The following is a 20,634-nucleotide window of genomic DNA, read 5'->3' as shown; positions in this document are numbered from 1 at the left end:
GTAAATAACTCCCAATGCTTATATAGTTTCTTTCATTTCCTTGCCAAACAGTTCGATACAACTTTCAACCATTCAATACAACTGTATTAGGTAAATTTATATTACCATATCAGCTGCTGTAGCAGAATCGATTACTAAAACAATGTCTCCTCTCTTGAGGTTGAGTTCATCCTCGTTTGCTGCTTCAAAATCATGTAGTAATTCAACCTGCATGTGAGTAGATTGAATAAACAACTGGTAAGACATCCTCCAAAAATTTACAATCTCATGTTTAAAATCTGTTGTTGTTCCCCTTCCCTTGGTGGATCCACTATAGGAATAAAAGTTAAACTGAGCATAGTATAGTGAAATTGCTGTATATACATAAAGTATGGGGAAAACTTTTCCTTAGGGGCCTTAAAGTCATTGTTAACTAGTTATTATTAAAATAATAAACAGGTTTATACTTACCTAATCTGTGCAAGGGTATTGCACAGAGTGGTCCCTAACCGCCTCTTCTGGGGTTCCACGTCAGGGCTGTTTGCTCCTCCCCCCCGTGTGTACCCCATAGCACATGATTTGCTATGGAGGCACAAGTGAGGGTGCACTCCTGGACCCGCTGTGTGCGTCCATAGACACACACAGCATGGCTTGCTCCTTCTCCCTCCTCACAGGATTTGACTGAGAGCAGCAGGAGCCAATGGTTCCCTCTGCTCTCTGCAAAGCCTGTGAGAGCATGGAGAGGGGAGAGAAGACCTGCAGCTGGGCACAGTGCTGGATTGATAGAGGAGTCAGGTAAGTGTTACGGAGGGAAGGGAGAACAGACAGTTAAAGGTTTTTTTACCTTAATGCAGAGAATGCACTGAAGGGGCTGTAAAGGCAGGAGGTTTTTTATCTTAATGCATTATATGCATTAAGATAAAAATGCCTTCTGTGTGCAGCAGCCCCCCTCATCCCCCCTAACACTTACCTGAGGTCCCTCTCTGTCCAGCGATGTCCACAAGTGTCTAAGCTGTGTGAGATTCTCCTTCCTGATTGGCTGAGACACAGCAGCGGTGCCATTGGCTCCCACTGCTGTCAATCAAAGTCAGCTAGCCAATCAGGGGAGAGAGGAGGCAGAGCCGGGTCGGGGCACTGTGTCTGAATGGACACAGGGAGCTGTGACAAAGCTCGAGTGCCCCATAGCAAGTTGCTTGCTGTGGGGACACTGAACAAAAGGGAGGGGCCAGGATCACAGAAGATGGACCCGAGAAGAGGAGGATCTGGGCTGCTCTGTTTAAATCCACTGCAACAGAGCAGGTAAGTACATTATATCATGTTTGGTATTTTTATAGGAAAAAATACGAGCCTAGACTCCACTCTAGCCTAAACATTTTTGGGGAAGGACCTAATCTCTAAATTGGTCATATCAAGGTAATATGTATTGGGAAAATTTGTAATGCCACAGAATACAGAAAAGCATGTTTTCATTTGTCTTTTGGCTTTATAAAACCTTTTGATCAGTATTGTAATTTGCAGAAAGAAGAATTTTCAAAATGAGATCCTAGAATCTATAATAAAGTATGTCTAATTAAAAATATTAAGCATAACATTACAACACCTTAAATAAAAACTCAGTTGGAAAATCTTGGGATGTGCTGCTCCCCGATGAAGCAGGTTCATCAGTTCCATCCGTGCTCTGAGCTTGCACAGCAAATGTATAAGGGATGGCATCAATTTCATCTTTATCTCCTACAGCATTTTTTACATGGGTATTCTCCACGTTTTCATATTCGCCTTCATCTTCATGGTTAGATGCTGGTTCTATTACAACTGACGGTATGCAGGTAATCTCCTAGTATAGGTCGCAATACAAAAACAAGCACAATATACTGTTATTAACAAAGTCACTCTTATATTTTCAGTGTTAGAAATGTAAATTAAAAATTGGGACCTTTACAGGAATATAGAGTACCTGTGTACACCCTACCTCCACAATGTTAGGCAAGTGCTCTATGTTAACATAAAACAATGGCAGATACTTTAACAAGTAAACAATACTTTGCACACTCAGACTATCTTCACCCTGAGAAGATGCTATTCAGCCATTGTTGAAGTGAGTGCATGTAGACAGGAAGTGAATGCAAACAGACCTCTGGGGGCCTTCTGCACTGAAATGCAACAAAGCCAAAAAAAGGCAAACACAAGGAATGTATATATTCAGTTTTTGTAAAGTCAGTACTCTACGATACAGTTTTTTTAGCATACTAAGTATCACTGAGTTATCTTTAATATTTCGATCTAACTTGTTCTACCTTTTTCTTGCTTCTAGAGAACACTTTGTTTCTGCCAGTTTAATGCACAATAGGCAATGCAATTTGCCAATGCAGTTCTTTATACCTTGCACATTTTTTACCTTAGTGGATATATTTTTTTTTAAATATACGTTTTTATTAATTTAAAAAAAAACAGACAACAAACAAAAATGAATACTTGCAGTAATTAAAGAAACTATATACATAGAAAACAAAACACACAAAAAAACAAAAAAACAAACCCCACATACATACATACATACATACATTGGTCATACCTGGTTCCTATGCCAGTTTAATTTTAGAGAAAGGTGTTATCCCGTGTTACATATGTACACCTAGAGCCCAGTAACTAATGGAGAGATTGCAAAGAGTCATATTCCTCTAGGAGGCTACTAAGGCTGTAGAGGGGTCCGTGAGCCATTTGGACCAAACCTTTTCATATTTGAGGAGACAACCCCTATTTATATATGTTTCTTTGTATAATGGTAAGCTATTATTAATGAGTTGTTTCCACAAAGTCAGCGATGGGGGGTGGTTTTCTTCCAGCTGAGAGCTATGACTTTACGAGCATAGAACAAAAGCAGCCCCACCAAAGTGCGCCCTGCTGTCGTAGGAATAAATTGCTCTGTCAGACCTAGAATACATATTGGCATTGATCGTTGCAGTGGGATATATGTTATTTTGAATATAAAAGCTAGTATTTCTTCCCAATACCTTACGATAGCTGGACAAGTCCAGAATATATGGGTAAAGTCTCCAGGAATCTCCCCACATCGCCAACAACCAGGAGCAGAGTCTGAATTAATTTGATTTAATATATGGGGGGTGTAATATGCCCTGTGGACTATCTTAAACTGAATAAGTCTGTCTCTCAAGGAGACGAGAGAGTTGAAGGGAGAGTCCCATATATTATCCCAATCATCCTCATTAAGTTCAGGGATATCCTTAGACCAGTTTGATCTTAATTTCTCTAAATCAGGGAGAGAGGCAGTTATTAAGTGAAGATACAATTTAGATGCAGCATTATTTGTGCAATCTAACCTAAGAGGCTTCTCTAAGGCAGATTGGACTAGTTGTAGAGGAGAGGCAGAGAATTGACAGCTGAAGGCATGGGAGAGTTGAAGGAAACGAAAAAAATACCAGGGATATGAGGGATATTGAAATCAGAGATTAACTGGGAAAAAGAAATCAAAGTTTTATCCAAAATGATCTGTGTCACTGTTTTTATCTTAAAATTAGTCCAAGCATAGGGGTCGGGTAGTGAATAGAAATGCTCCAGAGTGGGATTTAACCAGAGGGGAGCATTAGGTGATATTGCCTGTAAGGGATATCGTTCAATTTTGAGGCCCTCTCCCCATACACAGAGCATGGTAAGCATAGATGGTGTCAATGAATATGGAGCACGAGGGCCCCGAAAGATCAAAAATGTCAGCGCCTCTAGGGATCCCAGCACTGCTGCTTCTACCTGGGTAGAGGAATTTAAGGTATCTGGGTTAAGCCACCAGGCCGTAGTTACTAGCTGAGAAGCCAAGTAATATTTATGGAAATCTGAACATGCCAGGCCACCTTGGGAGGTCGGGCGTACCAATGTTGCCCAGCTATACCTAGGGGGCTTTGATCTCCATATGAATGGTGAGAAAATATGATGTAGCCTTGCAAAGAAAGATTTAGGGATCCACTGGGGAGAGTGTCGAAATAAATATGTGAATTTAGGTAATACATTCATTTTTATTAAATTTATGTGTCCTAACAATGAAAGGGGTAATGACTCCCATGCCTTCAGCCGTTGTTGAGTCTCCTGGATCACAGGTGTTAAATTTAGGGATATATAGTCTGAAACCTGTCTAGAAACCACCACCCCTAGATATTTAAAATTCTCCACCCATCTTAGGGGGGTATCCATATCAGCAGTAGCACGAGCCGCAAAGTCTATAGGAAATAGAAGTGACTTTTCCCAGTTAACTTTAAGGCCTGTGACTGCAGAGAAAGAATTGAGGATCTGTAGGGCCCCCCTAAGTGATGGTTCTGCGTCATTAAGAAAGAGGAGTAGGTCGACCTTAGTGGATATTAACATTAAGGTTTACTTTTTTATTGCACAAGACATATCCCTATTGATAATTACTGCTATTCTTTAACGCATTATATACATATATTACATGGATTCTGTAGTTAATGGTACTTGGTTGTTATATTTTCGGAACTATTGTTCATCATCATGTTCAACCTGTGCATTCCATGTTGTGCTGATTGAACAAAAAAAAAAAAAAAAACAACTTTTCCTACAAACCATTTTGTTTTTGGTATTGAACATTTCTTTAGAAAAATGTATTTAAACATACAAAGATATAATTCAATGAATAAAATGGATATAGTTTTACACAAATGTCATACCTGAGTAGCTTCAGCATCTTTAGCACCATCCAATTCTACTTCTTTTGTTTCTTCTTCTGTATGCTGGACAGGTTCATCAGTTATTTCTTGACATTCGGGTTCTATCTAAAAGAGGGTAATTATTACTAATATGTGTTTAGTGTATAACTCCATAATCTTATAGAATTTTTTTCAAAATAATTCTACCCACTTAAATTTGTTAAATATGCTTTAAATATAAAATTTCATAAGACTTTAAATCAATGAATGAATGTGAAGTAGAATGCACATAAGAACTTAAGGGCTTTTTTCAAACTTTTTTGATCTGCACACATTTTCTGGGTCAATGACTCAAAGCATTAATTCTAAACTGCAAACATAAGAAAGCTAGTGAAATAGCATTTTCAGAAGTAGGTCAGAGATGAGGGCCTCCTATTTCTCTCATAATAAAGTTCACTTAAATAAAGTTCCTTTATTTAATGAAATCTTGTGTTTAGCTCTGAATTTAAGCTAAAAAGTACCAACAACCTCTACATGTGTTAGTTATAAGAAAGTTCCAAGACAAAGAAGGGTCTTGCACTGTCAAGAAAAGGTAAAAAGGGAATGCAGGTTAGGGTTACTGCAGAACTTTCAGGAAGCAATAGCTATACAGTATCTCACAAAAGTGAGTACACCCCTCACATTTTTGTAAATATTTTATTATATCTTTTGATGTGACAACACTGAATAAATGACACTTTGCTACAATGTAAAGTAGTGAGTGTACAGCTTGTATAACAGTGTAAATTTGCTGTCCCCCCAAAATAACACAATACACAGCCATTAATGTCTAAACCACTGGCAACAAACGTGAGTACACCCCTAAGTAAAATGTTCAAATTGGGCCCAAAGTGTTAATATTTTGTGTGGCCACCATTATTTTCCAGCACTGCCTTAACCCTCTTGGGCATGGAGTTCACCAGAGCTTCACAGGTTGCCACTGGAGTCCTCTTCCACTCCTCCATGAGGACATCACGGAGCTGGTGGATGTTAGAGACATTGTGCTTCTACACCTTCTGTTTGAGGATGCTCCACAGATGCTGAATAGGGTTTAGGTACTCCTCACCTGGTTACCGCCACACACTCTTGACACCATCTGAGCCAAATAAGTTGATCTTGGTCTCATCAGACCACAGGACATGGTTCCAGTAAGTATCCTTGTCCCAAAAAAAAATGTTTGCGGGATTTATTGTGCATCATATTTAGAAGAGGCTTGCTTCTGGGATGACAGCCATGCAGACCAATTTGATGCAGTGTGCGGCATATGGTCTGAGCACTGGCAGACTGACCCCCCACCCCTTCAACCTCTGCAGAAATGCTGGTAGCACTCATACGTCTATTTCCCAAAGACAACCTCTGGATATTACGCTAAGCACGTGCACTCAACTTCTTTGGCTGACCATGGTGAGGCCTGTTCTGAGTGGAACATGTATTTTTAAACCATTGTATGGTCTTGGCCACCCTGCTGGCAATCTTCTTATAGCCTAGGCCATCTTTATGTAGACCAACAATTCTTTTTTTCAGATCCTCAGAGTGAGAGCGATAACACCAAACTTAATACACACCCATTCACACCTGAGACCTTGTAACACTAATGAGTCACATTACACCGGGGAAGGAAAATGGCTAATTTGGCCCAATTTGGACATTTTCACTTAGGGATGTAGTCACTTTTGTTGTCAGCGGTGTAGAAATTAATGACTGTGTGTTGAGTTATTGTGAGGGGACAGCAAATGTACACTGTTATACAAGCTGTACACTCACTACTTTACATTGTAGCAAAGTGTAATTTCTTCATTGTTATCACATAAAAAGATATAATAAATTATTTACAAAAAAATTGAGGGGTGTACTTACTTTTGTGAGATACTGTATATACAGAGATACAATCTTTGACTTGCCTGCTCTTTCAACCCTAAGATATATTTTTCATATCAGGTGCATTAGTTACATTACACTGAGACTTCTCACCAATCAGATATGCAGATTCTACTTGTTAAGAGATCTATATGCTGTTTCCCCAGCTTAATTAATTCAATTAAATATCATTACAAATGTTTTCACATACACCGGTCATCAAGCCTTACTGCTGGTACATTCAGCTTCCTAAATTTTCCTGTTTTTCAGTTGCAGCAACTTCAAATTAAACTTTAAGTTTACTTAGGGCAGAATAACAGATTTGCTTTAATCTTCCTTCTATCTACAGCATATATACACCCTCTCTTCACCTTTCTGCCACACTATTCAATACCAAGAGCCGTAGGAAATACCCATTACTTCAAGTACGGAGGGGTGTGTGGCTCACCACATGTGACACTACTCGGTCAATAAGTGCTGTTACACTGGAAGTCCTCACCCAATATAAGCTAAGACTTTGGTGACTTGTAGCTTACATGGTTTTTTTCTTTGCTCACATCAGTTAAAGGGGGTGGCAGGGGAGTGAGAGGAAGGTGAGTATATGTGTGGGCAAAGCACAGGTTCCCTTTAAGGTTTTCCTTAAAATCATCTCTTTGAGAACAGAAGCCCTCCTTTTCCTCCACAGCTCTTTAGTTTCCCCAGGACATGGTGATATACATAAAAATGTTATTTGCAGTTCTACTAACTAATTTGATATTATGTTGTACCCCTAAACTACATTGCTTGACCTTTAGGAACTTACAATGATATCACACAATATAATACAAATAAAGTTAATTGGCAACTTTGTAAAAAATATATATATATATATTACAGCCATTACATTTCCTTTACTAGACCATTTCAAATCAGGAGTCCAATCCCTAATAAAGAAATAGGTTAATACTAGGGTTGTCCCGATACCGATACTAGTATCGGTATCGGCACCGATACTGAGCATTTGCCCAAGTACTTGTACTCGGGCAAATGCTCCCGATGCTTCCCCCGATACCTTGAGAGTCAGCAGTGATCGCCGCGTGGGGGAGTTACAAGCCTCTTTCCCCCGCAGCTTTCAGCTGCTTTAGTGAAATCTATACAGCGGTGATCGGTGCTTGTAACTCCCCCACACGCGATCACTGCTGACTGTCACCGCATCCTCCAGGCCCACTCCATTCTGCTATCCCCCTCCGTTCCTCTGTCCCTCTCCATTCTGCTGTCCCCCTCCGTTCCGCTGTCCCTCTCTCTTCCTCTGTCCCCCTCCATTCCGCTGTCCCTCTCTCTTCCTCTGTCCCCCTTCATTCTGCTGTCCTTCTCTCTTCCTCTGTCCCTCTCCGTTCTGCTGCCCCCCTCCATTCTGCTGTCCCTCTCCATTGTGCTGTCTCTCTCCATGTCCTCCTCCTTCCTTTGTGAATGGACAGAGTCAGCTGACTCTGTCCATTCACATAACTGAAACATTGTAACCTCCTGTGATTACGATGTCTCAGTTTATGAATGGAGAGGAGCCGCTGTCTTCTCTCCATTCATTCTCAGTGCAGCTGAGGCTGCAGAGAAAGGGACTGGGCAATCTCTATCCTTGGTCTCTTTCTCTGTCTCAAGGAGGAGATATCAGGGGTCTGTTAAGACCCCTGATATTTCACCAAAGCCCCCCAACAGGGCTGATTAAAAAAAAAACACACACACATATTGCAATAAATATTAAAAAAATATTGTTGTAAAAAATAATAGAAATGTAAATAAAAAAAACACACAGACACCGTTCACCCCCCGCCCTAAAAAAAAGAAAAAAAGAAAGCATTGTTAAAGAAAAAAAAAAAAAAAACACTGTTACGTGACATTAAAAAAAAGTATTGGTAATCGGTATCGGTGAGTACTTGAAAAAAAGTATCTGTACTTGTACTCGGTCCTAAAAAAGTGGTATCGAGACAACCCTAGTTAATACATTTCTTTGATTTCTACTCTACTAAGAGTTATCTCTACCTTTAAACTGAAAAAGATGTTTAAAGAATAAAAAAGCTTTCTTGTAAATGCATTCTTACATTTATTTGGTTATGACATCTAGAAGTAGTAATTTGTATAACAGAGCAATATGCACAGATAAATGGAATTAAAAGTATTAAAATATATGTTGTATTTAACTCAAAATAGTGAACAAAAAAACGTATATTCAAACTAAATACGAGAGAATATGAATCCATCTGGATGCTCAATAAACAGGGCAGTCACCTACCTTGCTACCCTCTTTCTCAGCTTCTTCAGCTGTCTTGGTTTCTTCAGGTTCAATATTTTCCTTTACAGGCAGGATACAGTGTAATAACTATGTCAGATAATGTCATTTTATAGGATGTTAGACTTGTATGAAAATGATTATGAGATGAAGGATGGATTTATTGATGATATATTTATTGATGCTGTTTGAAACCTAATTGAACTTTCAGATTAAATTAGTTAAATTCAATCCTGATGCCTCAAAACAAAAGATGCTCAAAGTCTTACAGGTTATTTTCTTTGACTATTTGCAGATATACTGCGAGCAGGTGGAAAAGCCAGGCACCGCGATGTACCATGTTTGCAGCACATGTGTGCACGCCCCCTGCTGACCCGTGCTGTGATTGGACACAGCAAAAGTTCTTTAGCAGAGTTCAGCCAATGATTTTGGCTGAAACCTGCTGATCAGCTATGGCCAATCATACCACAGAGTTCAGTGTTAACAAACACACAGAACTATGTACACAGACAGCGATTTGTCTGTTTTTTCTCCCTGAAATCATCTCTGAGTTCGGGGAGAAAAAGCAGCCATATCTGTTAGAAAAAGCAGCACACATTACACTTGATAGGCACACAATTAACCCCTTGATTGCCCCTTGATGTTAACCCCTTCCCAGCCAGCGTCATTAGTACAGTGTATAGAATTATCACTCATCACTGTATTAGTGTCACTAGCAACAACAGTAGTTACTAGTTAGTCAGTTAGTGACCATCCCAGCCAGTGTCTGGTAGTGGCAGATTGCCCACCACACCATCACAGTCTCACTATAAATTGCTGGTCACCGCCAATTCTAGTATAGTGTCTGTATGGATCAGTATCTTGATGTATAATGTCTCCAAAAATACAGTTTGGTTTTTACCAAAACCATAGAATATATTTCTGCCTACATTTATAAAGACATTTGATTTTATTGGATATGTTATTGGATATGTTTTATAACAGAAAGTAGAAAATATAGGGTATTTTTTCAAAATGTTTGGTATTTTTTTCATTTATGGAATAAAAAATAAAAAAGTGGTGATCAGATACCACCATAAGGAAGCTTTATTAGTGTGAAAAAATTACATACATTTAATTTGCCAGTTAAAGTAGCACAATGCTGAATAGCAAAAAATGCCCTGGTCATGAAGAGGTAAAACCCTCCAGAAGTCAAGTGATTAACAATCAGCCACAGCCTAAGTAGAAAAACGTGTCTCCTCCCAGCATGCTGTAGATAGGGACCTTTGCTCTTCATGGGGAAGCAGTGATCTCTTTGCAGAGATCAGAAACACACTTAGCTGAGTCAAAGCCAAAGCTGTCCAATCAGCATAGAGCATAAGGTTTGCTGATTGCAGAGCTATAGGTCTGACTCATTAGGGAGCTGGCTGGACCTCTGAAAAAAAAAACACTGCTCCCCAACAGCATGCTGGCAGGGTAAAAGCTTTTCTCATAAACTGTGACTGCTTTAGAAAGAAAAAAAAACTGTAAGACATTTAATGTCTTTTGTTTTGATGTATCTGGAATGTATTTGGCTGATTTAAACTGAAGGTGCAGTAGAGCTTTAAGAATATGCTACTGCCTACCTGAAACAAATATTTTACTTTGTGCAATATGGATGACTTGATTTACTCACTTACATTCCTAATGCAACCTTTTGCTGTAAATGAAAAAGTATATTCATATTCAATTATATGTGTTAAAGCACAGTTCGCAGGTTTGAATTATATACAGTATTTGTCAGGAAATTTTTGTCCTTTTTGAAGTCTGGGTGAGTTATCTTGCTTTTCACTATTGTTTCATGAATGTTCATAAAGTAAGAATTGTTTCACATTTTCATTTCAAATTGCATGCTTTTGAGAAATGAAAATACATAGCCACAACCCTCTTTGGTAATGGTTTAAAATCTTGTCAGTTGATTTTTGATTGTATTTGCCTTGTTAGAGAGATTTCACTGAACTTCCTGTCCTAAAGCTCCACATGATACCCAGGACCGGTGCTACCACTAGGCAAACTAGGCAGCCGCCTAGGGCGCCCTACTCCCTAGGGAGCCCAGCCACTGGTGTTCCTACTCTCTTCTCTCTACAGCAAGCAACTAAGTCTCAGCATCAGCAGGCAGCCGCCGCTCTGTTCGCACATAGTGTCAGAGGCGCAGCGGCGACGGCGGAGGACTGTGTCTGTGTCCCGAATGAATGGAAGCAAGCAAACATTCATTGATGGGCACTGATAGGCTGCATTTGATGGGTACTGGTGAGTCTACATTTGATGGGTGCTGGTGAGGCTACATTTGATGGGCGCTGGTGAGGCTGCATTTGATGGGCGCTGGTGAGGCTGCATTTGATGGGCGCTGGTGAGGCTGCATTTGATGGGCGCTGGTAGGCTGCATTTAATGGGCCCTGGTAGGCTGCATTTAATGGGCCCTGGTAGGCTGCATTTGATGGGGTCCTGGTGAGGCTGCATTTGATGAGCGCTGGTGGGATGCATTTGATGGCTGCTTCATTAAAAAGGTGTTGTATACATGGGCAGGGAAAAGGGGGTGGGGTCAGGGGTGAAGCCGGGGGGGAGCAGAAAAATGAAGTTTCGCCTAGGGTGTCAAAAATCCTTGCACCAGCCCTGATGATACCCCACATGATACATACACTTTAAAACCAAATTGTGCTAACCAGTAATGGTTATCAGTATAGGGTATTTTTTCTCCCAACAAAAATGATAAAGCTAAATTCTATAGTAGCCCACTCCAGCTTATGAATGTTACCAAGATGTTTTTATTATTCAGATTTTAAATTACAGTCTGAATCCATACCAGCTGATTTCATGTTTTCGTAAGACCTGATGATGGGGGCTATGTGTGGCTCCCAAAATGCAAAATCATGTTGGACTTCCTATGTTCAAAAAAGGCAGTCATGAAGGTCTAATACCCTGTACACACGGTCGGATTTTCCGACGGAAAATGTGTGATAGGACCTTGTTGACGGAAATTCCGACCGTGTGTGGGCTCCATCACACATTTTCCATCGGAATTTCCGACACACAAAGTTTGAGAGCTTGCTATAAAATTTTCCGACAACAAAATCCGTTGTCGGAAATTCCGATCGTGTGTATACAAATCCGAAGCACAAAGTGCCACACATGCTCAGAATAAATTAAGAGACAAAAGCTATTGGCTCCTGCCCCGTTTATAGTCCCGACGTACGTGTATTTCGTCACCGCGTTCAGAACGATCGGATTTTACGACAACTTTGTGTGACCGTGTGTATGCAAGACAAGTTTGAGTCAACATCCGTCGGAAAAAAAACATGGATTTTGTTGTCGGAATGTCCGATCAATGTCCGACCGTGTGTACGGGGCATTAGTGTGTCATAGAGATGTCTTCATTAGAAGTGTGAAAACAAAGGGTAAAGTTTTGAACCCAAAAAGAAACGTTATATAGATATTTAAATTAAGGAATTGTTGTCTTTTTTGGTTAGTATTAAAGATACCTCAGGATTTTGTTCCCACATTATTGCTCACTTTATTTTTTGCTTTCCGTGAGATGTTAAAGAAGAATTCCAGATATGGGTATTTTTTACATTGGTCCAGCTCCATCTGAGAATGCTCCACCTCGTCCAATCACAGAACACTTTGCATTCATTAAGAAAATGCAAAGCAATCTCTGAATGGCACCCATGCTGAGCAGGCAACTTCCTATGTTCACAAGGCAGCAAGGCAGCCACCTGACACGGGACCCATACAATAGTGGAGATCCCTGTAATAGCAGTGCCTGCTTCATTGATTTCCAGCATCTAGAGGGAACACCCAGATATAGTATATACATAGCTAACATTGACCCAAGAACTGTAATTGTGTAAAAATATCCATACCTGAAATTCCTCTTTAACTGTAACAGCTATTACGATCTTGTTATGGTTTAGATGCACTTTAAAGTGGTTCTAAAGCCTCAAGGTTTTTTTTTACCTTAATGCATTATATACAGCCCTTCCCCCTTATTCTTACCTGAGATCGATCCAATTCAGCGATGTGCAGATTGATAGCAGCTGTCAATCAAATGCTGTGATGAGGGAGTGGGGTGGGGCAACTGGCTCGGTTGCCCTAATGAAATGCATATTTCCATGGGGGCATGCGCCGAAGAGGGGCCTGAAGTGCCTGGGAAGACCCCAGAAGAAGAGAATCGGGGGCTGCTCTGTGCAAAACCATTGCACAGAGCAGGGAAGTAGACCATGTTTATTATTTTAATAAATAAAATAATAAAATTAAACTTTAATGTTACTTTATGATAGAAAATGTTTATTAACATTCAGTTTCATGCAAAGGTAAATAAATTGTAAGAAATCCTGTTCAACACCTAATGACATTAGTCTAAGGAGATGCAGTCAAGAGATATAAGCATTATGGCATGTGACAGAATGGAGTACATGAGTTGATGGAGCATATGAGCTAATGTTTCTGCAAACTCACCGCTGTCTTCTCTGCTAGCTCATTTTGCTCCTCAACTTTAGCGCTTTCATCAGGAACATCAGGGGCAGGCTGTGTCTCCTCAGCACTGGTTTCACTGGGGGCAGCTACATCAGACTCCACCTTGATTTGCCGCAATGCAAAATATTTGCTAACCAAGTTAGATTTTATTAATAAAATAACCTTTTTATTTGCAATATATGCTGTAAACATTCCCTGAATGTAGATGGCGATTCCAGCTTAAATGACTCTGATGCTGCTTTTCAAAGATTTTCTACAATTGTTAAGTTAATGAAAAAATCACTTCAACTCCTGTTATATCTTACTGTGTAAGCAAGGTCATGCACAAAAAAGATAAATGACAAGTAAGTAAAGAAGCATTAGGGTTAGGGATGAGTCTGATGTTCGAGTTGAATGTAAGCTCGACTTGAACATCAGGTGTTCGCCCGTTCCGAATAACGAACACTATGGAGCGTCTGCGGTTAATTCGAGCGCCTGCGGAATGCACCATAATGAGATTGCAGTGTATTGACGGCTGCTAATTGGCCAAAGCATGCACTTGACCTGCATGCTTTGGCCAATCACAGCGCGCTCTGCTGTGAGAGACATGATTGGCCAAAGGGAGGGTGCCTTTGGCCAGTCATGGCCCAGGGGGATGAGTCCACACCCCACACTATGTAAGGCTGCTTACATAGCGGCTGTACATAGGGGGAGATTTACTAAAAGTGGTGCACTCAGAATCTAGTGCAGCTGTGAATGGTAGCCAATCAGCTTCCAACTTCAGCTTGTTCAATTAAGCTTTGGCAAACAAACCTGGAAGCTGATTGGTTTCTTTGCAGAGCTGCACTAGATTTTGCACTCTGCAGTTTTAGTAAATAACCCCTATAGTTTTATGAATGAGAGCAGCAAAATCATATCTGTAAAGGAAAAAATGTCATTTAAAACTGCTCACGGCTGTAATGTATTGTTGGATTCTGGCATTATACATACAACTCATTTTAAAAAACGGCATGGGTTCTCACCTCAGTCCATTACCAGGCCCTTTGGGTCTGGTATGAATATTAAGGGGAACCCTGCACCAAAATTAGAAAAAAAATTGTGGGGGTCCCCCAAAATCCATACCAGGCCCTTCAGGTCTGGTATGGATTTTAAGGGAAACCCCAAGCCAAAGTTTAAAAAAAAAATGGTGTAGGTGTCCCCCCCAAAGTCCATACCAGACCCTTATCTGAGCACGCTACCTGACAGGCTGCAGGAAAAGGGGCAGGACGAGAGAGCGCCCCCCCTCCTGAACTGTACCAGGCCACATGCCCTCAGCATGGGAAGGGTGTTTTGGGGTTCCCCAAAACAACTTGTCCCCATGTTGAGGGGGACAAGGGCCTCATCCCCACAACCCTTGCCTGGTGGTTGTGGGGGTCTGCGGGTGGGGGGCTTAACGGAATCTGGAAGCCCCCTTTAACAAGGGGACCCCCAGATCGCGCCCCCCCATGTGAATGGATATCGAGTACACATTCACCAAAAAGTGTCAAAATGGTAAAACAGAAGACAGACAATATAGGACAATAAGTCCTTTATTAATAAAAAAAAGTGTCCCGTGATGTCATCATCTTCAATCACAGCATCCGACAGACCGAGAAAAAAAGAAAAAAATGGAAAAACTCTGTCTCCATGGGAGGCGTCCCGCTGACTACAGGATTTTAGCTTAAACAGCTGTTTTTTAGCTGAGGGCAGGGCCACCCGGTGCCATAAATGGGTGACCCTGCCCACTCTGATATTACGTGACATCACATGAAGTCAGAAGGGGGCGGGCTCACCTGTTTACATCACCGGGTGGCCCCCTCCTCAGCTATATAACAGCTGTCAAACCTGCAGTCGGCGGGAGCCTCCCATCAAGGCAGAGTTTTTCATTCTTTTTTTTTTTTTCTCGGGTCGTCGGACGCTGTGATCGAAGAAGAATGGACATAGTGGGACAGGTTTTTTTTTTTTGCGGGGCTCCCCCTAATATTCATGCCAGACCCAAAGGGCGCCAGGTAATGGACTGGGGGGACCCATGCCATTTTTTTCAAAAATTTGTATGCATATTGCCGGGATCCGACAATACATTACAGCCCCAAGCAGTTTTAAATTAATTGTTTTCCTTTAGAAATGTAATTTTGCTGTGGTAATGTTATAAACATGGGAACGATGCGCTACTTTACAGGCAGACTAAGGACACCCCCAGGCACGATATTTAAAGGAATATCTCATTTTTTTGTTTAGCGTTAAGCATTATTAAAATTACTGCTCCTAAAAACGGCCATTTTTAAAACTTTTTTTTGCATTGATACAGGAGCACTTTTGATTTTCCATGTTCATGTCCCATAGACTTTAACGGCGTTTGCATGTTTGCACAAATTTTTTGCCTGTTCGCAGTTTCTTGTACGAGTCGTACCGGGGGGTGTTGGGCTCATCCCTAATTAGGATCAGTATAACTAAAATACATATGTTAACCATACCTCACAAAATTTTAAATGTTACCCAAAGCACAGGAACCATTTCTATATTCGGTAAACAAACCAATCTATGGACATGAACTCAACGAAATAGAGAAATGTGCTGTAAAATCCATGAAAAGAAGGGGAAGAAAAAGGAAAAGGCTTCAGATACCTGTCTGATACCTTTTCCTCTTTTTTCCCCTTCTTTTCATGGTTTTTTTATTGAGTACAGTGGAACCTCGGATTACGAGTAACGCGTTTCAAGCAAGCACTGTATTTTTAAAAATCATAACTCGGTTTGCGTGTGTTCTTGCAAAACGAGCGCGATTCAGGCCAAAGTGGTGTGCAATACCGCTTTCAGCCTGAGGTGGGGGGCGCCGGAGCCGAGCAGAGCCCAACATCACGATCGGAAATGCACGGAAAGGCCCGAGTACAGCATGGCTGACCTCGGCAAATCAACGGGTAGGAAGTCTTTCTGAGGTTTGCCGAGGTCAGCCAAAGTGTCCTCGGGCCTTTTCAGCCATTTCCGAGGCTCTACGGCGACCCCCCAACTCTGGCCACATGCGGTATTGCATCCCATTGAAGTCAATGCAGAACGAATTATTTTAGTTTTCATTGACTTCAATGTGAAAACTCGCTTTGATATGCGAGTACTTTGGATTGCGAGCATACTCCTGGAACGGAATATGCTCGTAATCCGAGATTCCACTGTATATACATTTTGTTCCTAGCGTGCTCTGTAGTACACCAGGTATCTGGTGGTGCTCTTTGCGCCTGTTTGCCCTCCGTGTCTGCTGTGGGGGAGATGTACTGGTGCTATAGCACCAGTGCCTTGGCCCCTCGCAGACACTGGCTCTTGTTGGTAGGCATGCTTGTGGCTTCCCCTGCAATATGATGTTTGTATCATGTGTACATAACGTTTATACCAGGCTTTTTATTATATATCATATTTAGTAGTTGGCTTGGGTCACTGCTGTCTTTCGTTACAGGTGATGTTTTGAAAAAGTTCCTCCTGAACGATAACAGACACTCCACGAGGACTAATGTGATATAAACCCTGGATTCTACACTGAGCAAAATTATAAACGCAACATTTTTGTGTTTGCCCCTATTTATCATGAGCTGAACTCAAAGATCAATGACTTTTTCAATGTACACAAAAGGCCTATTTCTCTCGAATATTGTTCACAAATCTGTCTAAATCTGTGTTAGTGAGCACTTCTTCTTTGCCCAGATAATCCATCCACCTCACAGGTGTGGCATATCAAGATGCTGATTAGACAGCATGATTATTGCACAGGTGTGCCTTGGGCTGGCCAAAACAAAAGGCCACTCTAAAATGTGCAGTTTTACTGTATTGGGACGGGGGGGGGTTCGAAAACCAGTCAGTATCTGGTTTTACCACCATTTGCCTCATGCAGCACAGCACATCTCCTTCGCATAGAGTTGATCAGGTTGTTGATTGTGGCCTGTGTAATGTTGCTCCAATCCTCTTCAATGTGCAAAGTTGCTGGTAATTGGCAGGAACTAGAAGACGCTGTCGTTTACGCCGATCCAGAGCATACCAAACATGCTCAGTTGGTGACATGTCTGGTGAGTATGCTGGCCATGCAAGGATGTTTTCAGCTTACAGGAATTGTGTACAGATCCTTGCATCATGGGGCCGTGCATTATCATGCTGCAACATGAGGTGATGGTCATCGATGAATGGCACAACAATGGGCCTCAGGATCTCATCACGGTATCTCTGTGCATTCAAAATGCCATCAATAAAATGCACCTGTGTTCATTGTCCATAACATACGCCCTCCCATACCATAACCCCACCACCACCATGGGCCACTCGATCCACAGTGTTGACATCAGCCATCTGCTCACCCAAAGGACGCCATACACACTGTCTGCCATCTGTCCTGTACAGTGAAAACCGGGATTCATTCCGTGAAGAGAACACCTCTCCAAATTGCCAGAAGCCATCGAATGTGAGCATTTGCCCACTCAAGTCGGTTACGCCGACAAACTGCAGTCAGGTTGAGACCCCGAAGGGGACAACGAGCATGCAGATGAGCTTCCCTGAGACAGTTTCTGACAGTTTGTGCAGAAATTCTTTGGTTATGCAAACCGATTGCAGCAGCTGTCCGGGTGGCTGGTCTCAGACGATCTTGAAGGTGAAGATGCTGGATTTGGAGGTCCTGGGCTGGTGTGGTTACACGTGGTCTACAGTTGTGAGGCAGGTTGGATGTACTGCCAAATTCTCTGAAACACCTTTGGAGGTGGCTTATCGTGGAGAAATGCACATTCAATTCAAGGGCAACAGCTTTGGTGGACATTCCTGCAGTCAGCATGCCAATTGCACTCTCCCTCAAAACTTGCAACATCTGTGGCATTGTGCTGTGTGATAAAACTGCACATTTTAGAGTGGCCTTTTAATGTGGCCAGCCTAAGGCACACCTGTGCAATAATCATGCTGTTTAATCAGCATCTTGATAGTCCACACCTGTGAGGTGGACGGATTATCTCGGCAAGGAGAAGTGCTCACTAACACAGATTTAGACAGATTTGTGAACAATATTTGAGAGAAATAGGCCTTTTGTGTACATAGAAAAAGTCGTAGATCTTTGAGTTCAGCTCATGATAAATAGGGGCAAACACAAAAGTGTTGCTTTTATAATTTTGCTCAGTGTATGTACCAGCTAGGGTGTCACATTACAAGTGTGATATGTGTTTATATGTGAAATTCCCTCTTGTGAATATGAGATGTATGTTTCTTTATTACTATATCTGGATATATGAACTTTTAGCATTTGTATCAATAAAATATCACTATATGTTTTAAACTACTTTCTATGAAGTCTATAGGAGATACCGAGATAGTCAATTTTCTCTGGTGACCATTTTTTTCTTTATTAATATAAAAGGGGATGGTACTCCTCCCTTATATGCTCATTTAATTATATACTTTAGAGGCTTACAGTTCTTAGTTACTACCTGAACAAATGTCCACATTGGAAGATTTCACCCCTATACCTGTTCTGGCAATAACCCAAAATTTGGAATTTCCTTTATTTTCATTCCTGGTGACAATATTCATACTGTATGTCTACAATCTGTTATTTCATTTATTTTTTTCACATATTGTTTAGGATTCAGTACCATCTCCTGAGTTCTTGCCTGCTTATTTCCATCTTTGCAATTGTGCATCTAAGTTTCCCATTTTTGTTTTCTCCAAAATCCAGTCTCAAGTAATGAAGTATATGGTTATGTCAATACAGAACTTATACCTTTTACCTTACCTGATGTTTATGTTTTTGTGGCCAATAAACAAATTCAGACACACAAGTTAGTAGGACTAAAGCTTTACCTGAACTTGATTTTTTTTCTCCGTATAGTCAGGGAGGGGGAGCATACTTATATAAAGATTAAAAATACAGTCATCCCCTGTTTTATGTGTATTTACACACGGGCTGGCGTGTGTCGGGGGGCATCGGCGTGTGTCGGGTGGCATCGGGTGGTTCAATAGAAACCCACCGACATTCAGCCAAGTGTACTGGAGTCAGTCCGACAGAAGCCGGCAGTTTGGCCAGCTTCTGTGGAAGGGGCATGACCAATCAGTGCTCAGCCATTGGCTTGAGTGTTCTGGTGGGGGGGGGGTGTTCAGTGTCAGAATACAATAGAACAGCAGGGGAGATCGCTGTACTAAAGTTGGAATGTTAGTACAGCAACTCCTCCTGAGCTGTCAGTTTTTTTCGTTCAGCCCTACTGGGTTGAACGAAAAACAATTACTAGTGTATTAACTGAGTCATTCTGTGCCAACATTGATTTAGAGAGTTCCTTGTGCAGAGTTTAGTTTTATCTACAATATATATATATATTGGCATTGCGTTGGAAAATTCCTCCTGTTGTGTGTACTTTTTTTTTTTTATAAATTCTTTATTTTTTTATAGGTTTCACAGTACAATTCATTACAATCACACAGTGTCTTCTTAATACATCTTAAGTAATTCTATCCATCTGTATGTCTTGTATTATCTTTGATTGGCTCTATAATTCCTTGTGAATTCCCTTTTTCTACTTTAAACCCACTCCCCTATCAAACATTATAATCCCCCTCCCTAACCCAAAAAAAGAAGTGATAATAAGGGAGGTTAAAAGATTTAACCTCCCCTTCCTACCTCTCCCCTCTCCTCTCCTCTCTACCAGACACCTCGATACTCTATTCTCATTAACTGATTTTTTATAGCATTCTAATCTCTCCCTGTACACCAAATACGGGGCCCATGTTGTCCGATATCTCTCATCTTGATCTTTCATTGCCAAAGTAAGATTTTCCATTTGTTGGATTTCTGCAATTCTAGCCAGCCATTGTGCCCTAGTTGGAGGGTTGTCTTTTTTCCACAGAACAGGGATACATGCCCTAGCTGCCGTTAAAAGATGTCTCAGCAGTGAACTTTTGAATTTTTCCACTGATATAGGGATACCTAGCAGCAAAAAAGTTGCCGGTCTATCTCCAAAGGAGATTTATTTTAATAGTTTCTGCAACCATTTCCCAGAACTCTCTAATTCTTGTACATTACCAAAAAATATGTAAAATTGTACCCTCTTCTTCGTGATATCTCCAACAGACATCGGATACTTGGGGGTAAATCCGATGTAGTACATTCAGTGTTCTATACCATCTGGTAAGGATTTTGTAAAACCCCTCCTGATATCTACTTGCTACTGGTGCCTTTTGATTAAATAGCAAAATCCTGCCTTTCTGTTCTTGGGAGAATGACGTCTCCAGATCTCTCTCCCATGCTTGAAGGAAAGTAAGTTCCTGAGATGTCTCTACTATAGTCAATATAGTATAAAAATAAGACAGCGAGTGTCTCATTGTTTCTCCATTCAA

The 20,634-nt window shown here is 41.0% G+C and overlaps 1 protein-coding gene across 5 annotated transcripts in view; it reads right to left on the bottom strand.

Annotated features, from left to right (window-relative positions):
• The window catches only part of AMPH (amphiphysin), a 335,044-nt gene that overhangs the window by 21,664 nt on the left and 292,746 nt on the right, over nt 1-20,634 (bottom strand). For 3 of the 5 annotated variants that reach the window (XM_073630487.1, XM_073630491.1, XM_073630488.1), the window contains 5 exons: nt 13,279-13,398; nt 8,809-8,895; nt 4,668-4,772; nt 1,580-1,813; nt 106-207 (listed from right to left, as the gene is read on the bottom strand). In XM_073630487.1, coding sequence (XP_073486588.1) covers nt 106-207; nt 1,580-1,813; nt 4,668-4,772; nt 8,809-8,895; nt 13,279-13,398 — 648 coding nt within the window. The remainder of the gene's footprint in view (nt 1-105; nt 208-1,579; nt 1,814-4,667; nt 4,773-8,808; nt 8,896-13,278; nt 13,399-20,634) is intronic. The other 2 variants (XM_073630489.1, XM_073630492.1) reach the window with 1 other exon arrangement.

The sequence above is a fragment of the Aquarana catesbeiana genome, linkage group LG05, assembly GCF_042186555.1.
Source record: "Aquarana catesbeiana isolate 2022-GZ linkage group LG05, ASM4218655v1, whole genome shotgun sequence".
In the NCBI taxonomy this organism is placed as follows: domain Eukaryota; kingdom Metazoa; phylum Chordata; class Amphibia; order Anura; family Ranidae; genus Aquarana; species Aquarana catesbeiana.
The sequence above is the reverse complement of the archived record's forward strand: the minus strand, read 5'-3'. Positions and strand labels throughout refer to the sequence as shown.